The 17,764-nt window shown below is 32.1% G+C and overlaps 4 protein-coding genes across 5 annotated transcripts; 1 reads left to right on the forward strand and 3 right to left on the reverse strand.

Moving 5' to 3' along the window:
• Window positions 1-2,141: 2,141 nt before the first annotated feature.
• Window positions 2,142-4,027, reverse strand: LOC107898523 (probable plastid-lipid-associated protein 4, chloroplastic). Its single transcript, XM_016824001.2, is given in 7 exon segments — window positions 2,142-2,334; window positions 2,431-2,498; window positions 2,684-2,758; window positions 3,231-3,329; window positions 3,426-3,539; window positions 3,627-3,781; window positions 3,784-4,027. Coding segments are annotated over 7 exon segments (762 nt in total). The 5' UTR covers window positions 3,962-4,027; the 3' UTR covers window positions 2,142-2,261.
• A 1,363-nt stretch (window positions 4,028-5,390) lies between these two features.
• LOC107898002 (E3 ubiquitin-protein ligase RZF1) lies at window positions 5,391-7,241 on the forward strand. The gene is made up of 2 exons (XM_016823563.2): window positions 5,391-5,985; window positions 6,078-7,241. Exons 1-2 carry the CDS (start codon window positions 5,412-5,414, stop codon window positions 6,110-6,112), a joined length of 609 nt encoding a protein of 202 aa, XP_016679052.2. The 5' UTR covers window positions 5,391-5,411; the 3' UTR covers window positions 6,113-7,241.
• Window positions 7,242-7,373: 132 nt separating this feature from the next.
• Window positions 7,374-11,077, reverse strand: LOC107898522 (leucine-rich repeat extensin-like protein 3). 2 transcript variants are annotated; one of them, XM_016824000.2, is made up of 6 exons: window positions 10,335-10,840; window positions 9,727-9,796; window positions 9,429-9,538; window positions 8,966-9,337; window positions 8,107-8,770; window positions 7,374-7,978 (listed from the first exon to the last, which is right to left on the reverse strand). In XM_016824000.2, the coding sequence occupies exons 1-6, from the start codon at window positions 10,359-10,361 to the stop codon at window positions 7,899-7,901; spliced, it is 1,323 nt and encodes a 440-aa protein (XP_016679489.2). In that variant the 5' UTR covers window positions 10,362-10,840; the 3' UTR covers window positions 7,374-7,898. The 2 variants fall into 2 exon arrangements, with proteins under 2 accessions (XP_016679489.2, XP_016679488.2); XM_016823999.2 differs by lacking the exon at window positions 9,727-9,796 and having other exon boundaries at window positions 10,335-11,077.
• Window positions 11,078-14,466: 3,389 nt separating this feature from the next.
• LOC107898521 (transmembrane emp24 domain-containing protein p24delta3) lies at window positions 14,467-16,748 on the reverse strand. The gene is made up of 4 exons (XM_016823997.2): window positions 16,300-16,748; window positions 15,409-15,621; window positions 14,871-14,947; window positions 14,467-14,770 (listed from the first exon to the last, which is right to left on the reverse strand). The coding sequence occupies exons 1-4, from the start codon at window positions 16,525-16,527 to the stop codon at window positions 14,626-14,628; spliced, it is 663 nt and encodes a 220-aa protein (XP_016679486.1). The 5' UTR covers window positions 16,528-16,748; the 3' UTR covers window positions 14,467-14,625.
• Window positions 16,749-17,764: the final 1,016 nt, after the last annotated feature.

The raw sequence follows: 17,764 nt of genomic DNA on the forward strand, positions 1-17,764 counted from the left end.
AAAATGGTAAATAATTTATTTAATCTCGACCTTAAATGGTAAAATTGATTTTTAGTCCCTCTAAATATTTTAAATTACTAGTTATTATAATAGTAAAATTGTACTTTGGCTCCTCTAAGATGGTAAATGTTCAGTTTAGTCCTATAAAAAATTCTTAAATTATATGTTAATACAATGATAAAATTATACTTTAACCCTTTAAAAATTATATAATTCAATATTGGACCCCAAAAAGTAAATTATTGGCTTTGCCTCTGTCCATCCTCTTTAAAATTTATGAAACAACAATTTAGTATAATAGTAAAATTACATTTTGACCTCCAAAAACTTATGATTCATCTTTAGCCCATAAAGTAAATTTCTGATTTTGTCGGTCTTAGTTGATAAATAAATTGTAATTTGACAAATTTTTTAAATATTAATCTCATTATAGGTTCTTATCATATCTGTTGTTTTTTATACAATGTCTAGAACTACCCATAGTCCCTCCCCAACCCTTACCTATAGAAGGATAATGTGCTTCAGTGCACTCAAATCCATAACCTCCTGCACTGGCAACAATACCGATACTAATCGAGTTAAAACTCAATCGACATAAATTGACAAATAAATTAGAAAGATATCAAACCATTATATTTAATTTAATTGAAACTCGTCAACGTCTATAAATAACTCATTCTCTCGTATTAAAGAAGGTAAATCACCAGTACCGATAAATTGAAACGTCAAATATATTTCTATTTGTGCTAAGAAAAATCCAAATAACGAGGGTATTTATGTATGTATTTAAAATCTCAATTAAGATTTGTTAATATTACAAAAATTAAGAAGGGTTTTAAAATCTCAATTGGTATTTTTTATAAAATAAAAAATATTATGAAATTAATTTATATGGTCGTAATTTTTTTATAAAGGGAGGCCATAATTTTTTTAGGTACATGATCGCTCTAATTAATAATCATTAGGCTTAGCTTCACCAATTATGTCTTCCTGAATAATCATTGGTAAAGTTCTTAGAGCGTGAACTAGCTTAGTTACGTCAAAAGATTTTTGGAATGCTCAGCTCGCCAAAAAATCCACACACATATTAGCTTCATGATAAATATGAACAATACTACAATCCCAATTGCATTGAAGCCCGAATCACTAAGGAGAGAGAATCATGTTTTTGCAAGGGGGTCAAAATCTTATTAACAACAACAAGTAAGTCTGACTCGATAATAAAATTTCTTATGCCATGTTCCCAAACTAGACGAAAACCATTATATATAACATAAAACTCGGCTTTGGTGATGTGCTTATATCTAATTTCCCAGTAAAAAGGTAGGCCATAATTCATATAACGTGAACCACATTTTCTAAAAAATAGGAAGGGTGTAAATTTTTTTAACATTTATATTAGTAATATAAATTATTTATTATTTTAATACCACATTTTAGATGTGCTCATGAACAGGTTGGATTTGGGTTGTGTTCATATAAGGTATCTAGATCAATTTCTAAACCCAGGTTCTGCCCAAAAAATGAGCTTATTTTTTTTTTTAAGTTTGACTTAATTTAAGAAAGGTAAACTTAAGTCCGACCTACACATATTTGACTTTTTTAGATTAATTTTTATTTAAAAATAATTTTTTAAAAATAAAATACACTAAATGCACTAAAAAAACACTAAAATAAAAATTTTCTAGCACATTAAAAGTACATTAAAAAGTTTTTATATTAAAAAAACACTACCATAAATATAATAAATATTTTATTATATTAAATATAATTTTTAAAATTTTATATATTGGGTTAGGTTATTTAGTTGGGTAAGTTTTTTTTTTTAAGTTTTGGGTAATGGGATTAATTGTTATAATTAATAATATTTTTTACAATATAATATATATTTAGGGCAAGCCAGGTCGAGCTTGAGCCAAAAAAATATTTCCCAAAGCCTGACCCTATAGAAAATGGGCATTAAATTTTACTCAAGCTCATTTCTCGAGTACTATATTTTGTCCAAATCCTCTCATTTTTCGAACGAGCCTGAGCGGGTGGCCTGACACATGAGCAAATCTACCACATATATTGTTTGAATATATCATTTATCAATTACTTTATTTCAGTTATTTACTTAAATTATTTGTATAACCGTTAAATTGAAAAAAATATGTATTAATTTAATATATTTTAAATATAAAACATAATAAATCTGTGCATCGCATGGGAATAAAACTAATATATACACACGTGTATACGTACGTACATATGTATAACAGCTAGAGAGGGACTCGATAGGATGGATCAACCATTTTCAAAATGAACAAGTTCTCTCTGTTACCTCTTGATATTCTGCAGAAATATGAACAAACATGATTGCATGCAGCAATTAGGCGATGGTTTCGAGTTAATTTCAGGCATAGAGTTTTTTTTTTCTAAAGTACTGACCGTAACTCTTCATCCAAGTATGTAATCTCCAACTGACCACGGCCGCTTCCAGGTGACTTAATCGGTATCTGCAAATCACCGGAAATCGACGGACAATGTGTTGCCGCAATGAGATTACAAGTGAGACTCGAGGGTAAGTGTCAAATACAGGAATGCTTAGCAAAATATAGCACTAGTCACTAGGCATAAATTTTGAAATAATGTTAAATGAAACTATCAACGTTTATATAAACATTAAAGGTAGAATCCATACCAGACCAGCGATTCTGAAATAGTCGAATTTAACAGCTATCCTTCTTGCATTTATAGGAACTAAATTAGCAGTGGCCTGCAAAAAAGAAAAAAATATTGACCCTAACTAATTTTGAAATTACTTCAACATGTAATACACAATAAAATGACTCGAAATAATTTAAAATTGAAATAACTTGAGAAATCCATTTACTAGAGCTTGAAAGGGTCTAAATGATATAATTTGCATTCAAAATGATTGAAAAATTTGATAATTTAAATTGATCTGATTTAAAATTAACTCCGCACTTCCAATACTTCAATTTTTTTTTTCTTTTCAAGTTTTTAGGATCATAAGTAAGTAAAAGGCAATGCGATCATGAGCTACATGTAACATGCCATTTGTATTAGTTTAATTATTCCATCAATCAATAAATGAAAATTTTAATAAAAATAATCAATTTACTATTTAATCTATGTTTATAGTGAGGATTTTTGAGTAAAGCAGTAAAATAGGATCTCCATAGATGACCAATTGAATACAAAATAATGACAGAAACTGTACTTACTTGATTAAAGAAAGGCCAAGTTTCCATATTTTGAGCTCTGAGAGTATCCACATTGATTGCCTGGTATATTTTTCCATTGGGTCTCAATAACTTTGGCCTCTGATGTCAAAAGAAAGGTCATGAATGGGATTATTTTGAAGAAAATTGGGTAATTTATGGAGAAAAATGATAATTTATGGATAAAAAAGATAAGACCTTTGTTTGCAAAAGTGACTGAGATGTTGTGTATAAAAGTTCCCATTTTCCATTCAACAAGTTGGTTTTGAGTGGCTCTTTTATCTCATTTAAAGCTTCGAGTTCAAGTGCTATCTGATTTAAAAAAATCAGGAAACCCCCCATTAATGGAAAAAAGCAAGAGAATTATTTAATTTGCATGAAAAAACAGAACAAAAGAACCTGATCCACACGTTGTTGATCCTCAGGGGCGGCTTCAGCTCCACGATCAAGAGGTGCTATAGCATCAAAAAGCTCATCTTTTAGGGTTTTAATGTCTTTGCTTTTGGTGAAAAGCCCAGAAAAGATTGAAGCTTCAGTCCTCCATTTGAGGGAAACAGCAGTTTGTGATGAAAAAAGTTGATTTTCACATTGGGTTTGGATGATGAAAGAAGTGGTTTTGATGATAAGGTGAAAAAGGAAGGAGAAAAAGAAATGATGGGCTCATTTGAAAGTTGCAGATGAGGTTTTAGCAGAGCAGTAATGGCAGAAGAAGAAGACGAAGAAGTGAGAGCCATTCCTGAATTAAGCTGTTTTTGTGAAAGTTACTAATTAAGGGAAGTGTGGATAATGTTGAAAATTAGGTGGTTGACAATCCTAATTCAAGGAGGACTCAAAAGGAGGAAGGGTAAATTTCTCCCAACATTACTAAATTATTTGTAAATTTACATTTTGATTATTCAACTTTAAAATTTTATAAATTAGTTAATCAACTATTCGAAAAATTTTATTTAAGTCACTGAGTTATTAATATTTTCTTTTTGTAAAAAAAATTTGACTAGCAAGTTCCAAGCAATTATTCAATGATTGACACAGTAGATCAATACCTATTGACGAGTAGAAAAATATATGTTAGATCAAGTAGATCTAACAGTCAGTGTCAAAGATCAAAAAAGAAAATTGTTTGGATTTTGATTTACAAATTCGTGACAGTTAAACTAAGCTGAACTATAGAAGAAAAGGGGAATAAGAACTTTAATTGGTACTAGTAGTGTAAACAGAAAAAGTCATATAACAACGATTTTAATAGTTCAATAACTTAAATAAATTTTTTTGAATAATTTAATAATGAAGTTGAGTGAACTGGAAGTAAACTTATAAATAGTTTACATAATGAGCCCCACTTGTACTCAAAGATTGGCCTATAAGGGCCACTCTCCAAGGAGCTTGATTTCTCTACCAAGGAAAATGCCATTAGAATTGGCTTCCTTTTATGCATGGCTCGATGCCACCGGGCACACTTGTTTGAAGCTCTTGGGATAAGTCGTAGGCAAACAGGCAACATCACTTGTTGGCTTAATCACAATGGGCAAAGTTAAATCCATTGTACAATTAATGGAACTGCCACAGCTACCTGTTTGACATGAGCTACTGCCATTTTTACTGAAATCACAACCGGTCCGACCCCATATTCGGTCACTCCACCCTTTCAGGCCATCTTAGAACACGGTTTGGACTGATTCTAATGTAAAACCTTCACCATGGCAGTTCCCTCCTACTGTGATTATTCCTGGCCATATTATCTCTTTACACTGATTCACAAGGACCATGTAATATACATCAACACACACACACACATGTTTACAAGGTGGATACAGAAACAAACTAGAATTGTGAGCCAATGCCATCCTACACCAATATGTTGGCCAATGGCACTTGGAGACAGCCATGGAAGACTGATGTGACTTTGCTTTTAAATGTGGTTAACTTGGTAGATAAAGAAACCTGGGATTCAACAAAGGCTACCGAAATTTAATATCAATTTCTTAAATTATCCTTTGCTTTTCCTAGAAGATAGACACAATCAGGGGAAATTACAAACAGAAAATCCAGGAAAAATGGTTCCTGTTTAAGGAGAAAAAGGTATCACTTGCTGTATATCCAGAAGGTATCCTTTTTCTCGCTTTTTTGTTTATATATAAGGTGCTTTTGAAAATAGAATCAATCCCCATTTGTATTACATAAAACATGTCTCTAAGCCTTGAATCCTATACAAATATTGATTTTGGTCGAAGAATTCGATGGGAATCGGGTCCCGAAAATGGACCTTGGATCACTCTCAGTTTCGTTGAACCACCAGACCAGCAACCGAGTAATGCAGGCATTGAAGGGGCTCCCCCTGCAACTGCTTCAGCCATTGGAGCATTGCCAATGGTGAAAATCAGTGAAAGCCATGTTACCAACACCATGCATTGCCCCATTTGCAAGGATGAGTTCGAGATCGGTGGAGAAGCGAGAGAGTTACCGTGCAAGCATTTGTATCACTCGGATTGTATCGTGCCATGGTTGAACATCCACAACACGTGCCCCGTTTGTCGGTACGAGATCGACAATGAGTCTGGTAACGCTCCTGGTGACTACGAAATGAATGAGATTGATCGTGGGGATGTCGGTCATGGTGTTGAAGATTTGGCAAATGGCTTAACTTGGTTGCGGACTCGGTTGCTCTCTTCGAGGCCTCTTCGTGTGTTCTCTCATTGGACTCGCGGATATCTTGACTCTCTCGATAGTATTATCAATGGAAATAATTTCTCTCAAAGGGGTAGGATCTTCTACCACAGCTACATACATACATACATACATACATACATATAAAGATTGTGTAACACAGTAGCTATGTTATCTCCCTTGCAGCTAGCTCCTGGTGGCGCTCTTGGCTCATCCTATAGGTTATCTATATATACCAGCGGCCAGGTATGTATGTATATGTGTATGTAAATATGTATATATATGTATATGTTTTTAGTATACTAAATTTCACATTACAAAATTGAAAATAAGTGTTAAAAATTTAGTTTCTTTTCTTAGAGAAATTGTTAAACTATTATTGCAATCACATGCATGGTTAGGAGAGTAGACACTATCAAGAACCTATGTTATTAATATTCGGATCGAGTATTAGATATGAATATATGTTTGTTATAAATATATATTTTCTGTATTATGTTAGAATATGTGTTATTAAACACAAATTTTAAGGAGATTGAAGAATTTTATAACATGTGATAAACCAGTTGAAACTAGAATAGTCAATTAGACAAGTAGTGTAGGTACGGGTTGAATCAATTCATGTTTAAAAATTTTAAGTTATTTCGAGTTTGTGTACTGTTTTTGTTAAATATCTAAATTTTATTAAACAAAAAATGTTACATTATAGTTTAAAGGACTAAAAAGAATAAATCCAAGAAAGTACAAACAGTCACAAACCCTAACACAACCCAAGGAGAACCCAAAGCTCACAAAGAACCCTAGTTCATAGGAGCAAACCAACAAAACTTAATGAGTCGTCATCACCATCGACCGTATGCACACCTTTGGCCTGGGAGATCATTCCACAGCAAACAAAGCATCTAAACCACCATGAACAAACTGAAGGAAAGACGAGATTTAGGGTCAAACCATCTAACTTGGCTTCAACCACAGAATCAACAGATTTGGGGCGTTGACTCCATGCCATTCCATTCCGACCAACGACTCAAAGGGTAGCGAGGAAACCTCGAGAAAAGACTGAAGCAAAAGCAAGACCACCAAAACTTGATGCAAAATGAGTCGCCCAGACTAAGAAAAACATCAGCCGTATCTCGGGTTCAAGTTTCTTTGTTTAGTTAAAACATAAATCTGACTGCCATCTAGTGCACAACAATCATCATTTATTACCGTATATAATATATATGTATATATATAACATAATTTTCTTCTTTGTAATTGCTTTGGATGATATCATATCCCAATCCTTTGGTGCACCAAACACACCTAAAATGAACATGACACATCAGCTAAAACCCAAGATACCAACACTTCCTTGAACAACATGATAGCTTGTACAATACAAACCTTAAACCCATGTCCTGTTTCCCCTTTAAAAGTTTTTTTTTTTTTTTTTGCATCTACAAAATACTTTTGAACCATCAAACATGAAAATCATATGTATAAATGACTTAGTAAATCTATACTGTTTTTTATTTATTTATTTATCATTCCTTGAGTATATTATAAAACAATAGTTTTTACAGTTCACAACATGACATAATAACTTTTGTTCCAAAAATAGAACCAGCATTTTTCTTTACACTTTGAATTAAATACAAAGAGATGGTTCCTTGCTCAAACCTGGCATGTTTTTTTTTTTATGACTGCTTCTTTTTAAGTAGTCACACACACCATCTCTTTAGGGTTATTTAACCCTTTGGGAAGAAAAAACATCTTATGTTTTTATGTCGTAAGATGTCCGGCCTGTGAAATTTCCGGCTTTGCCCCCTGGGGAAGTTGATCTTCCATCTCATTCGCGCAATGAACGTTGCTTGCCTGAAGGAGATGGAAAATGTTTGGAACTTTTTTGCAGGGGCTTCTACCGTGTTTTTGCCTTATCAAAGTCCGGATACGAGTATCACCTATAATGGTCTTTTTGATGTCTCGGGATGTTGGATGGCGTGACATGAAACGAATTCAATTCAATCATAAATGGAGATGAAAGGTCAAGAATCCTAAGAATGCCAATAACCAGAGTTGCTTGGGGAGAACACTTGTTGCTATAGCTGCAAATGCTCACAACAATTACATAAAAACAATCAAAGCAATTAGCTATAAATTTAAAAAAACATGATGAATATTCGAAACAAATGCTTATTCAGAATTGTAAAATTCACTTAGCATATGTTCTTACATGATGGAGATTGCGCAGGTGGTGCAGAAACTGGACCTTTCATACCGTTCATACCCTGGTCTGGACGAGAGCCGTAAGACACTGAAGGTAAAGGTGGTAGATTTGGGGACAACTTTGATCGAGGACTCATTACAGGTTGGTGGTTAGAAGTTTGGCTAGGGTGAGGTCTTGGTAAATAACAAGGAGGAGGGGGGTGGGTTGCTGCACTAGACGGTGCAGGAGAAACCAAAGGAGGAAAAGTAGGGTAGGAACCACTCCCCGGATCTGGTGAACGCAAAGGACTATGACTGGAAGGAGCAGGAGATTTGCAGTTGGGACAAGGCAGAAGATGATGTTCCTCGGGTGATGGTGCTGGAGAGTGAGCCGGTGAAGATATAGGACTGGGGGCTATCAACAGCCCTGGAGATGGAGCTGGTGAAGGAGTGGGAGGAGGAGTAGGAAGTGTACCATTCAGATAAGACGATAAGCTAATGCTTTTAACTCTACCGAAAACCGAATTATTAAGACCAAGATTCTTCGCAGGAGAGCCGGTGATGGTTTGAGCCAACTGCTTTAATCTCTGAGGCAAAAGGCTACTGAAACCATTCGACATAATAGAAGCTTGAACTATGACCGGAGAGGACATCGTGGATCCATTTATGTTTGTTATTTGCACAAACAAATTCTGCAATTAACAAATAAAAACTATTAAAAACAAGTAATATCGAAAAAATGGGACTCAAATAGATTCTCTTCTCTTCCCTGAAACCCTGATTTCGGTTCCACCATATCTTAAGGCTACCATAGATCAACCTGGAAACGAACCAATAGTGAAAGTGAATAAGTGAACATTGCTCGAAAGTTGGAATTGATGTCATACCTCATAAGACCTCAAATGCAATCCATATTGTAGCTGATCCATTAACTCCATGAATTTGTCATCTATTTCAGATATCGAATTATACAAAGTAAAATTGAATAGAATCTGGGTTTTTTGAAAGATCGAAGCGGATTGTAAGGGGGTTATTGTGATCCCCCCAGGAAACTTTAAAATCTCAAACTTAGAAGGCTGTCCAAAAACGGAGGTTGTCAAAGTCAGATTGGAGTGTTGGAGGAACAGCTCGATTAAAGACTCTCTCAGCACGCTTAGGGATATTTGGTTTATCAGTCTATTTACGGGATCGGGAAGAACACCAAACACTACATACGTCGAGTTAGGCACACTGGACTGGTGCATGGATAAGATAGCCACCTGTTGAAAATGAGTAGCTTTTAGATCGACTTCTCACATAATACGACGGTAAATTATATGTAAAACAATGGCAGAAGTTTGTCCTAAAAACCTTAGTATCCGGAACACCTATTTCTTCATATATATCATACTCCAACTTTTGAATGTGCTGAACAAGCTCGGACACTGGTTTCTCGAGCGTAAAGTATGCATGAACCGGAGCTGCAAAAAGATTAAATGATGATATAAGCAACAAACAAGGAAAACTTATTGAAATACAACCAATGGAAAAGGTCTTATTTCGATATGCATATAGACCAAAGCCGAAAAGATCGAGTTTAATAGCACATTTTGAGAAAGTAAACATATCAAGGAAGACCATAGAGTTTGATAGTGAATCGGATACTTACAAAGTGGTACATGATGTTGCAAAATATCACCATTTTTCTTTGTGATCAACAACTTGCTTATCAATTTAAGCTATGGAAAAACAATAAAAAAAACATAGCCCTTGTCTCATAAATTTGGCATTGAAATTTCAAACAAACCATTAATGGTTTGCTCCCTATTGCTAAAATGAGAAAATGATCTAAATATAGCAAAATATTTACTTCTAATGATACTTTTTTAATTGGAACCATAAATTTAAACATTAAATAAAATTGCAATAAAATAGAAATATATAGTTCCTATTTGGGAATAAAAGATGAACTTGCCTTAATAAAAGAAAGTGAAATAAATGCATGTCCATACTTACTCAAAAGAAATCATTAGAAATCTATGAAGAACACCAAAATTCCAGATTTCAAAGTACAGATCTTGAAATACCCATTGGCTTTCAACACTTGAGGATCCAAATTAAACAACAAAAATGCAGTGAAAATTTAAAAATAAAAAATACCCATTTGGTGGAAACAACAAAAAAAGAAAACCTAATCAAACAAAGAAATTGGTACCAAACTTTAAAAAAAATAAAAATAAAAATAAAATTGAACTTCAATAAGGTAAAATGGCTTACCACTGAGCTTAATAGCTTGTTTAGCATCAAACCCAGATTTTATAGAACGAAAAGGGAAGATCCAAAAGATCCCAGGCAATAACACTGATAAACTGAGGAACAAAATGAAAACACATCTGAAATTGAACTCATTTGTAAAGCTTGAAAAAACCATCCAAAATCTCCCATAAAAGAAGAATCCTTGATGATACCCTTCATTGTTCCTTGATTCAATACTTTGTTGTTCCCTTTGTTGTAGATTTGGGTCTTCATTTTTCCCCATTGAAAGAGCATCTGGAACCAAAACAAAAAAAAAACAAAAGAATGGGTCCTTTTCTTCTATCTTTCACTCTCTAGAAAACTCACTTTTAACACCATTGCCACCAAGAACAGAACCCTTATTAACAATGGGTGTGTGGATTGTAACACAAGTGTTAATGGTAGGCATATGCCATCCCTCTCGCTCTCTCTCTCTCTCTCAATTAACTACTGAAATTTGACAACACCCTTTCTCTTTCTTTCTCTAAACACTCACTTTTTGCTCTACTTATTTAATTATATATATACATAGGTGTTATTTGAAATTGATTTTTGAACAGTTTCAAGCAAATGGGATTAATGGGATGTTTAGATTTAATCTAATTGTTTTTTAATTAGTGAATTTGACAGTGTTTTGCACTCTTTTTCAAGTCCATTTTAAATGACTTTATGGGCTACCGAACGTTGAGGAGAAGCAAAGGGTAAAGGAAAAGAAAAGGCAAAGTGAGTGACTTAGGCCATTTTGAGATAATGTAAATTATTGGGGAAAAAAAATTATCTTTTTCTAAAGAGTTCACAAATACAATTAGAAACGAAGGGTAAAAATACGATAAAGAGTCAGTTGTATTTTACCTCTATTAGTATTACTTTAAAAAATAGATAAATTTAATCTTTATATGTTAAATCGAAGAGTAAATTGATATTCTATTAAAATTTTAACTATTTTTACTATTAAAAAATTAGTTCATGTACATTAGCATGAGATACACGTGGTACACTATAGGTTACTGTTTGATTATTTTGTTAACCACGCTAGTTTTTAATAGATCAAATAGATGAACTTTTTAATAGAAAAAGATCGATTTACTCTTTGATTAAGCACAGTTAGAATCAAACTAGACCAATTAGATCACAATTCAATCGAGATATAGAACAAATAAGTTGAGTTTGTCTTTAAGTAAACTATTCGAAATCAATTGAACCGACGCTTTAATCGATTTAACTATTCAAAACATCTCTTCAACTCATAAATAGGAGGATAATGTGTTTCAGTGCACTCGAACTCACGTCTTTCTGTATTAACAACAATATCCATGCTAATCGAGCTAATTTTTAATCGGTATTTTCTAATAGTATTTATCTATTAGGGGATAGTTTTTAATAATAAATGTTATATTTATCTAATTTGATGAAGTTTTACTATAATCATATATAATTTTTTTTGTATTTTACTATTAAATTAGTTTCTTGAAACAAAACTCAATAAATTTTTTAATAATAATAGAAATTAATAAAAAAACTATATTAAATGCAATATTTAAATTAAATTAAGTGATGAAATTTATGAGGAATCTATTAAAAGCTAAAGATAAGGTTCTTTTTTTTTTCTTTTAAATATTTTATTTTGATATACTTTTTATATAAAATTATTTTGATATACTTATAGTTTATCTCATCTCATCCAAAATTCCTTAAATTATTAATATAAAATTAAATTTAAAAAATTTAGAGAAATAGGTCTTTTTTTAGGGAGTGTGAAAGTGTTTCCAATTAAGAGTGTTTTCTGAATAGTAAGTAGAAAAGCACGCGCAGTTGAACTTTCCTGCTGACATGTCAAGAAAAGTGTGTCCAACTAAACTTGATTTCTTTGTAATTATTAGAATTCGCATTCACTGACGCGATTTCACGCTCTTTCTCTAAAAGTAACATATTTCTTTAAATTTTAAAAAAAAATTTGATCTATTTTACTGATTAATATTTTTTTCAATATATTTGACTAATTTAGCCTAACTTCAAAATGAAAATACATATTTTATACCAATAAAATTGAAACTTAAAAAATAAAAACTATTTTTTATGTAATTTGGGATTCACTCAAGGGGTAGGTAAGGGAAAGAAAAGTTTGACCAGTATGGGCCATACACGTGGACCAATAATAAGTGAAAGATCTGCTTTTTTAACATCAAATTTTAATGTCTACTTTAATAACCAATTGAATTTAAAATATTAAAAAATGATTACATTGAAAAAAAAAAAAAGAACACAAGAGAAAAGGACATTACAGTTTGGTCTGACTTTATTTTAGACGAGACAAAGAGCCGGTTTTGTTTGATAGACCTACATTTGACCCTTTGTTCCACAAGACACAAATTGCTTATCCATTTAAGATATAAATTTTCATATATTTATATATAAAAAAATAAATAGTAAAATTTCTAAATCGTTTGTGGAGTTAAAAATTTTCATAGTAGTGAAAAGAGAAAGGATAAACTATCTAGTTAGTCAACCAACTTTTAAGGCGTTTTTATTTTAGTTACTCAACCATTAAATCTCTAACGACAGTTAACTGTATACGCCGCATCATGTTCTCACTTTCATTTTGGTCACCTAAAAAATTATTATTTTTAAAGTATTGATTGGGGTAAGAAAAATAACAATTAAAGTGAAAAACGATAGAAACGAAAATAATGTATCAAAAAAATTATCAAATTGTATTTGTTTATCACATTGTCGAAAATTTTATTTTTTTTTCAATATTGAAAATTTAAATTTCAAAACATAAAAAAACTTAAATCAATTGTTGAAATTTTTTTTATCTCTTGATAATATTAATCGATTTATTACTGTAATATTGAAATTAATTAGATTAATCTCCTTCTAAATTTTAAAATTTTATTTTATTTTTCTTAATATTTTTAATGAAATCAACTCGATGACTCATATTTAATAATTATATGTAAAACTTAAATTTCTTTTTATTATATAATCTCAAGTCTTTCATACTAAGCTAAAAGTAAAGAAAAATCATTGCAATTAATTAAATTAATTGTTTGTTCTTCGTTTGAGTAAAGGAGTAATGAAAAACTTCTGGATTTTGTTTGTTATGAAATATAAAATTAATTAATTGTAAGGATTTTTCTTTGCTATTAGCATAGTATGAAAGACTCGAGATCATATAATCAAAAGAAATTTGAGTTTTACGTATTATTAAACATAATTTATTTGAGTTGATTTTAATTTGGAAACATAAAATTAAATTTTAAGATTTAAAAGGAGACTAAATTAATTTAATTAATTTTAATATCATAGTAATAAATTGGTTGACACTATCAAAGGATAAAAGAGATTTTCAATAAGTTATTTAATTGATTTTGATAAATTTAAAATGCCAATATTGAAAAAAAAAACTTTCAACAATTGGTAAACAAATACAATTTGACAATTTTTAAAGCATTATTTTAGTTACTATCATTTTTCTCACTTTAATTCTTAATATTTTTTACACCGATCAATATTATAAAAAAATGATATTTTTTGAGTGACTAAATTTAAAACGTGAACATGGTGTGATATGTACATGTTAACTACGGTTAGAAATTTGATAAGCATCTTAAAAGTTGAGTGACGAAACTACAAATATTTCATTTTAGATTAATGCACTCTAAAAGTTGGGTGATCAACCTTTCCGTGTTTTGGAATTTTAAATTTTTTTTTTTAAATTGCTTTCATTGTCAATATAATTTTATAAAAATTTTAAAATAAAAAGAAAAAAAAACAAGTTGCCATCTTTTGCTTAAGGTCATCATCATCGCATAAACCAAAACTAGAAAAAAACTGTTAAGTTTAGTGACTAACATGGACAAAACAAATAATCAAAGTTTAAACTCGAGCATGAGAATTGAACTCATTTGTTAATTACGTAGACAAACTAGTCCATCAAATTTGAGCAATTCAATCTTTATTTCGAATCGAAACGAGCTCAAACTTGCAACAACTAAAACTCGAATTAAAACCCTAGTTCTAAGCCAACCATTAAAGGTATTTATAGTAAAATTATAAACTAACCATTAAAGGCATTTTTAGTAGTACTTATAAACTCGGATCCAGCATTAACTTAAGTGTCAAGAAACTAAAACAATTCTCTTAGTATGGTAAATGTTAACAATACCCTCTGAATGGGGTATCAAAACTTTCCTCTGTAAAACATACATGAAAAAGAAAAAGAAAACAAGTTTCCGAATTTTCTTGTCTACCAATCAGCGAGTTTAGGACTTTAGATAAGCTTCTTCTTTTGGAAGTAACGCTTCAAGTACCAAATTTGTGAACCTGACACCACAATGCAAATACCCAAAGACATGATACTGAACCACGCGACTCTAGCGTTTGTGTTTTCACTCGTTGTCCTCATTTCTGCTTCTCTGTGGTCCGATAAGGATGGGATAAACAGAGGATGTTAGCTTACCTTAAAGAAAAGCCTAAAGTTTGAACAAGCCCTAAAAAGAAATTATTAATGATTACCTGTCCCTCAGATAGAGTAAATTCTCGTGAATGGCCTCCACCGCTCCTTCAAGTTTCCTCAGCTCCAGCTCAACACCCTATATGTAAATAAGCAAAATGAAACACACAAAAGACGAAGCGTATAGAAACCAATTCGTTTATCTTTTTCACAAACCATATTATGTTAAGTGGAAACCATAAAAACTTATCAAATGAATTCCAAGGTCATTCAAAAAGTTTGGATAAAAAATATAAAGTTCCAAGCTTTTGACACCCATATGATCATTTACTCAGCCTACCTCACAAACTTTGCAAAGTAAAAGGATATTGATTCTTTTTGAGCAAAAGCAGATTGTTACACCTACGGGTTTATGAAAACTGGAAGTTCAGCAACAAAAGAAATCATCTTTATACCAGCAGCAGCAATAAAAATCCTTAAGCAGGCCAATCTCAAAAATCATTTGACATCAACATTTACTCTGCACTAGGAATAGGAGTAGTAACATCCATGGTTTTCTCTCTAAATCCAAACATGATTGATGGAGGAAAAAGGAAATACCTCAATTTTTTCTTTTCTGGCCACTGACTCCCAGTCTTTAGCTGCAATACCAGTTTTCCATTCAATGTTGACACTAACTTCTCCGGCCCCACGAGTATGGCTGTCTGTCCAGAAACATGCTAAGTAATTGCCAGCCTCCTGAGTAGTGAATGCGAATTGACCGTGTGTCACATTCTCCTTGTGATGAAGATTGTTCCCATAAGGGGATGTCACCTATAGAATACAAATCAAGTGTTAGAAGCTTGCGACAAGTAAATTATGCTTCAATATAGGTCACCATTGGGGCTTTAGAGTTTCCTTTTCAGAGTCGCAAAACATATTAAAAAGATAAAACAACGAGACAACGGTAATCTAATGTCAGTTCAAAAACATGGTACAATATATCCTATGGGGTAAATCTGGGGATAAAGAGCAAATTTGAGAAAATTTAGGGATAATTTCAATGTTGGGTTCCTTACATTTACAATTTCATCCTTAGATTTCCATTCTTCTAAAACCCTATGGTGATTCTACAAATATTAACTTAAGAGGGTTCAAGTCAACAGTTCTATCTAAATTCCATTGGATTTCATAAAGTCCTAATTCTTCAGTTTATACCTAAAAATATTACAGCTAAACGGTCGATAGTTTCCCCTAAAATAAAACACTTTCTGAATCTACATCGAAAACAGGCTATTTCGAGTTCAACAATAACAAATCTAACCATTGTACCTTATTTCATTTAAATTTTCAAATAACATCAAAGTTCAAAATTTTTCATTAATTTTCTCCATTTATTCATCAAAATAAAGAAATAAATAAAGCGAGTCAAAACCCTAACAATCTTGTCCTAACAGATCGAAATTAGAAATTAGGAAAAAAAAAAGCAGAAGGGCAAAAACGGAAACGAACCTTGGCCGAAATGGTAGGGACGTGACCGTGATCGTCGGAAACAACGACGTAGTCAGACAAAACAACGACGTTGCTCTGGATTTCCTCCGAAACACACTTAGTGCCAGTCGGAGGAACGTTCAACCATATGGCGTCACCGACCGGAGCATTACTCAAAGCTAACATCAATACCACTAATAGCACCGCCTGGAACATCACCAACCGCCGCAATTCAGCATTTCCCGACATCGCTGTTTAAAATTTTGGCCGTGAGAAGACCGTAGAAAGGGTGTTTGACGAAGGAATAATTTGGATCTGTGTACCCGAGAGCACGAACTACGAGACAACGAGGCTAAGCTTCAGTTTTTTTTTTTTTTGCTTTAAAGGATAATTAAAGAAAAATCTTTGACTTATGAGAGTTAATTAAATAGCTATGCAATTGTGGGCGGCTCAGCTCACAGGCCCGGTTCGTTTGGGTGGTTTAGTTAAGACCAGATATAAGTTTTGGGCCAATGAAAAAGTATGCCCATCCTTAGGGTTATGAAAAGAATGATGTCGTATATTTGTATTTTTTGAATTATCTAAATTTAAATCTATAAATTTGTTTTAAATTTTGAATTCATTTATTATTCGTAAATTATTAGAATGTTGTTATCTAAATCCAAATTCGAATTAAATACTATTATCTGTTATCGAAACAATATAGATTAATTCAATACATTTTCGTAAATGTATAATATTTTTATTTGTCAAGTTTCAAAATTATACTAGGCCAAAATTTGAATTAGAACTATCCGAACTTAATCTATTAAAATTTTAACCATTTTGGTTGTTTACATTCGATTAAGTTGCTATGATATTAATTGTATAAAAAAATTACTGAAATATGTAAAATAAATAAATTTTTATATAAAGTGGGTAAATCACTTGTATATAAGAGAGAAGCATACCACACCAAGGAATTAAAAGGATTATGTGGAGTATACCTCGCATTTTTTGTTAAAACAAAGTTGACATCCCGACGAGGAAGAGGTGTCGTCTCGACGATGTGACCATTGACGTCCCGATGAGAAGAGATTCCTCGTCCTGATGAGAAGAGATGCCTCGTCCGGATGACCCAATGAAGGGCGTCCTGACGAGGCAGCAACCACGTCACAACGAGGCGATATGTTATACAATTTTCTCAGTTTTCTTCTTCCTGTGAAATTCTGATTATTTATCTTAGGCGAACTCTGACTAGTGTAGGTTATTTTAATATTATTTGACCTACGAATTTAGCCTAAAATAGATTCTTTTTCACCCTAGAAATATAACTTATTACACATTTAGATATTAGCTTTTACAAGTTTTTAGGGTAAAATACTTGTGTTCAATCTTTTCAATTTTTTTGTTATTTTACTTATTCGTTGATTAATCAGGTTTATCCCGAACAGATTATCCTACTATGTTGTAGTGGTTTTTGATGAGAAGTGTTGGAAAACACAAG

Source organism: Gossypium hirsutum, chromosome D04, assembly GCF_007990345.1.
Source record: "Gossypium hirsutum isolate 1008001.06 chromosome D04, Gossypium_hirsutum_v2.1, whole genome shotgun sequence".
Lineage (NCBI taxonomy): Eukaryota > Viridiplantae > Streptophyta > Magnoliopsida > Malvales > Malvaceae > Gossypium > Gossypium hirsutum.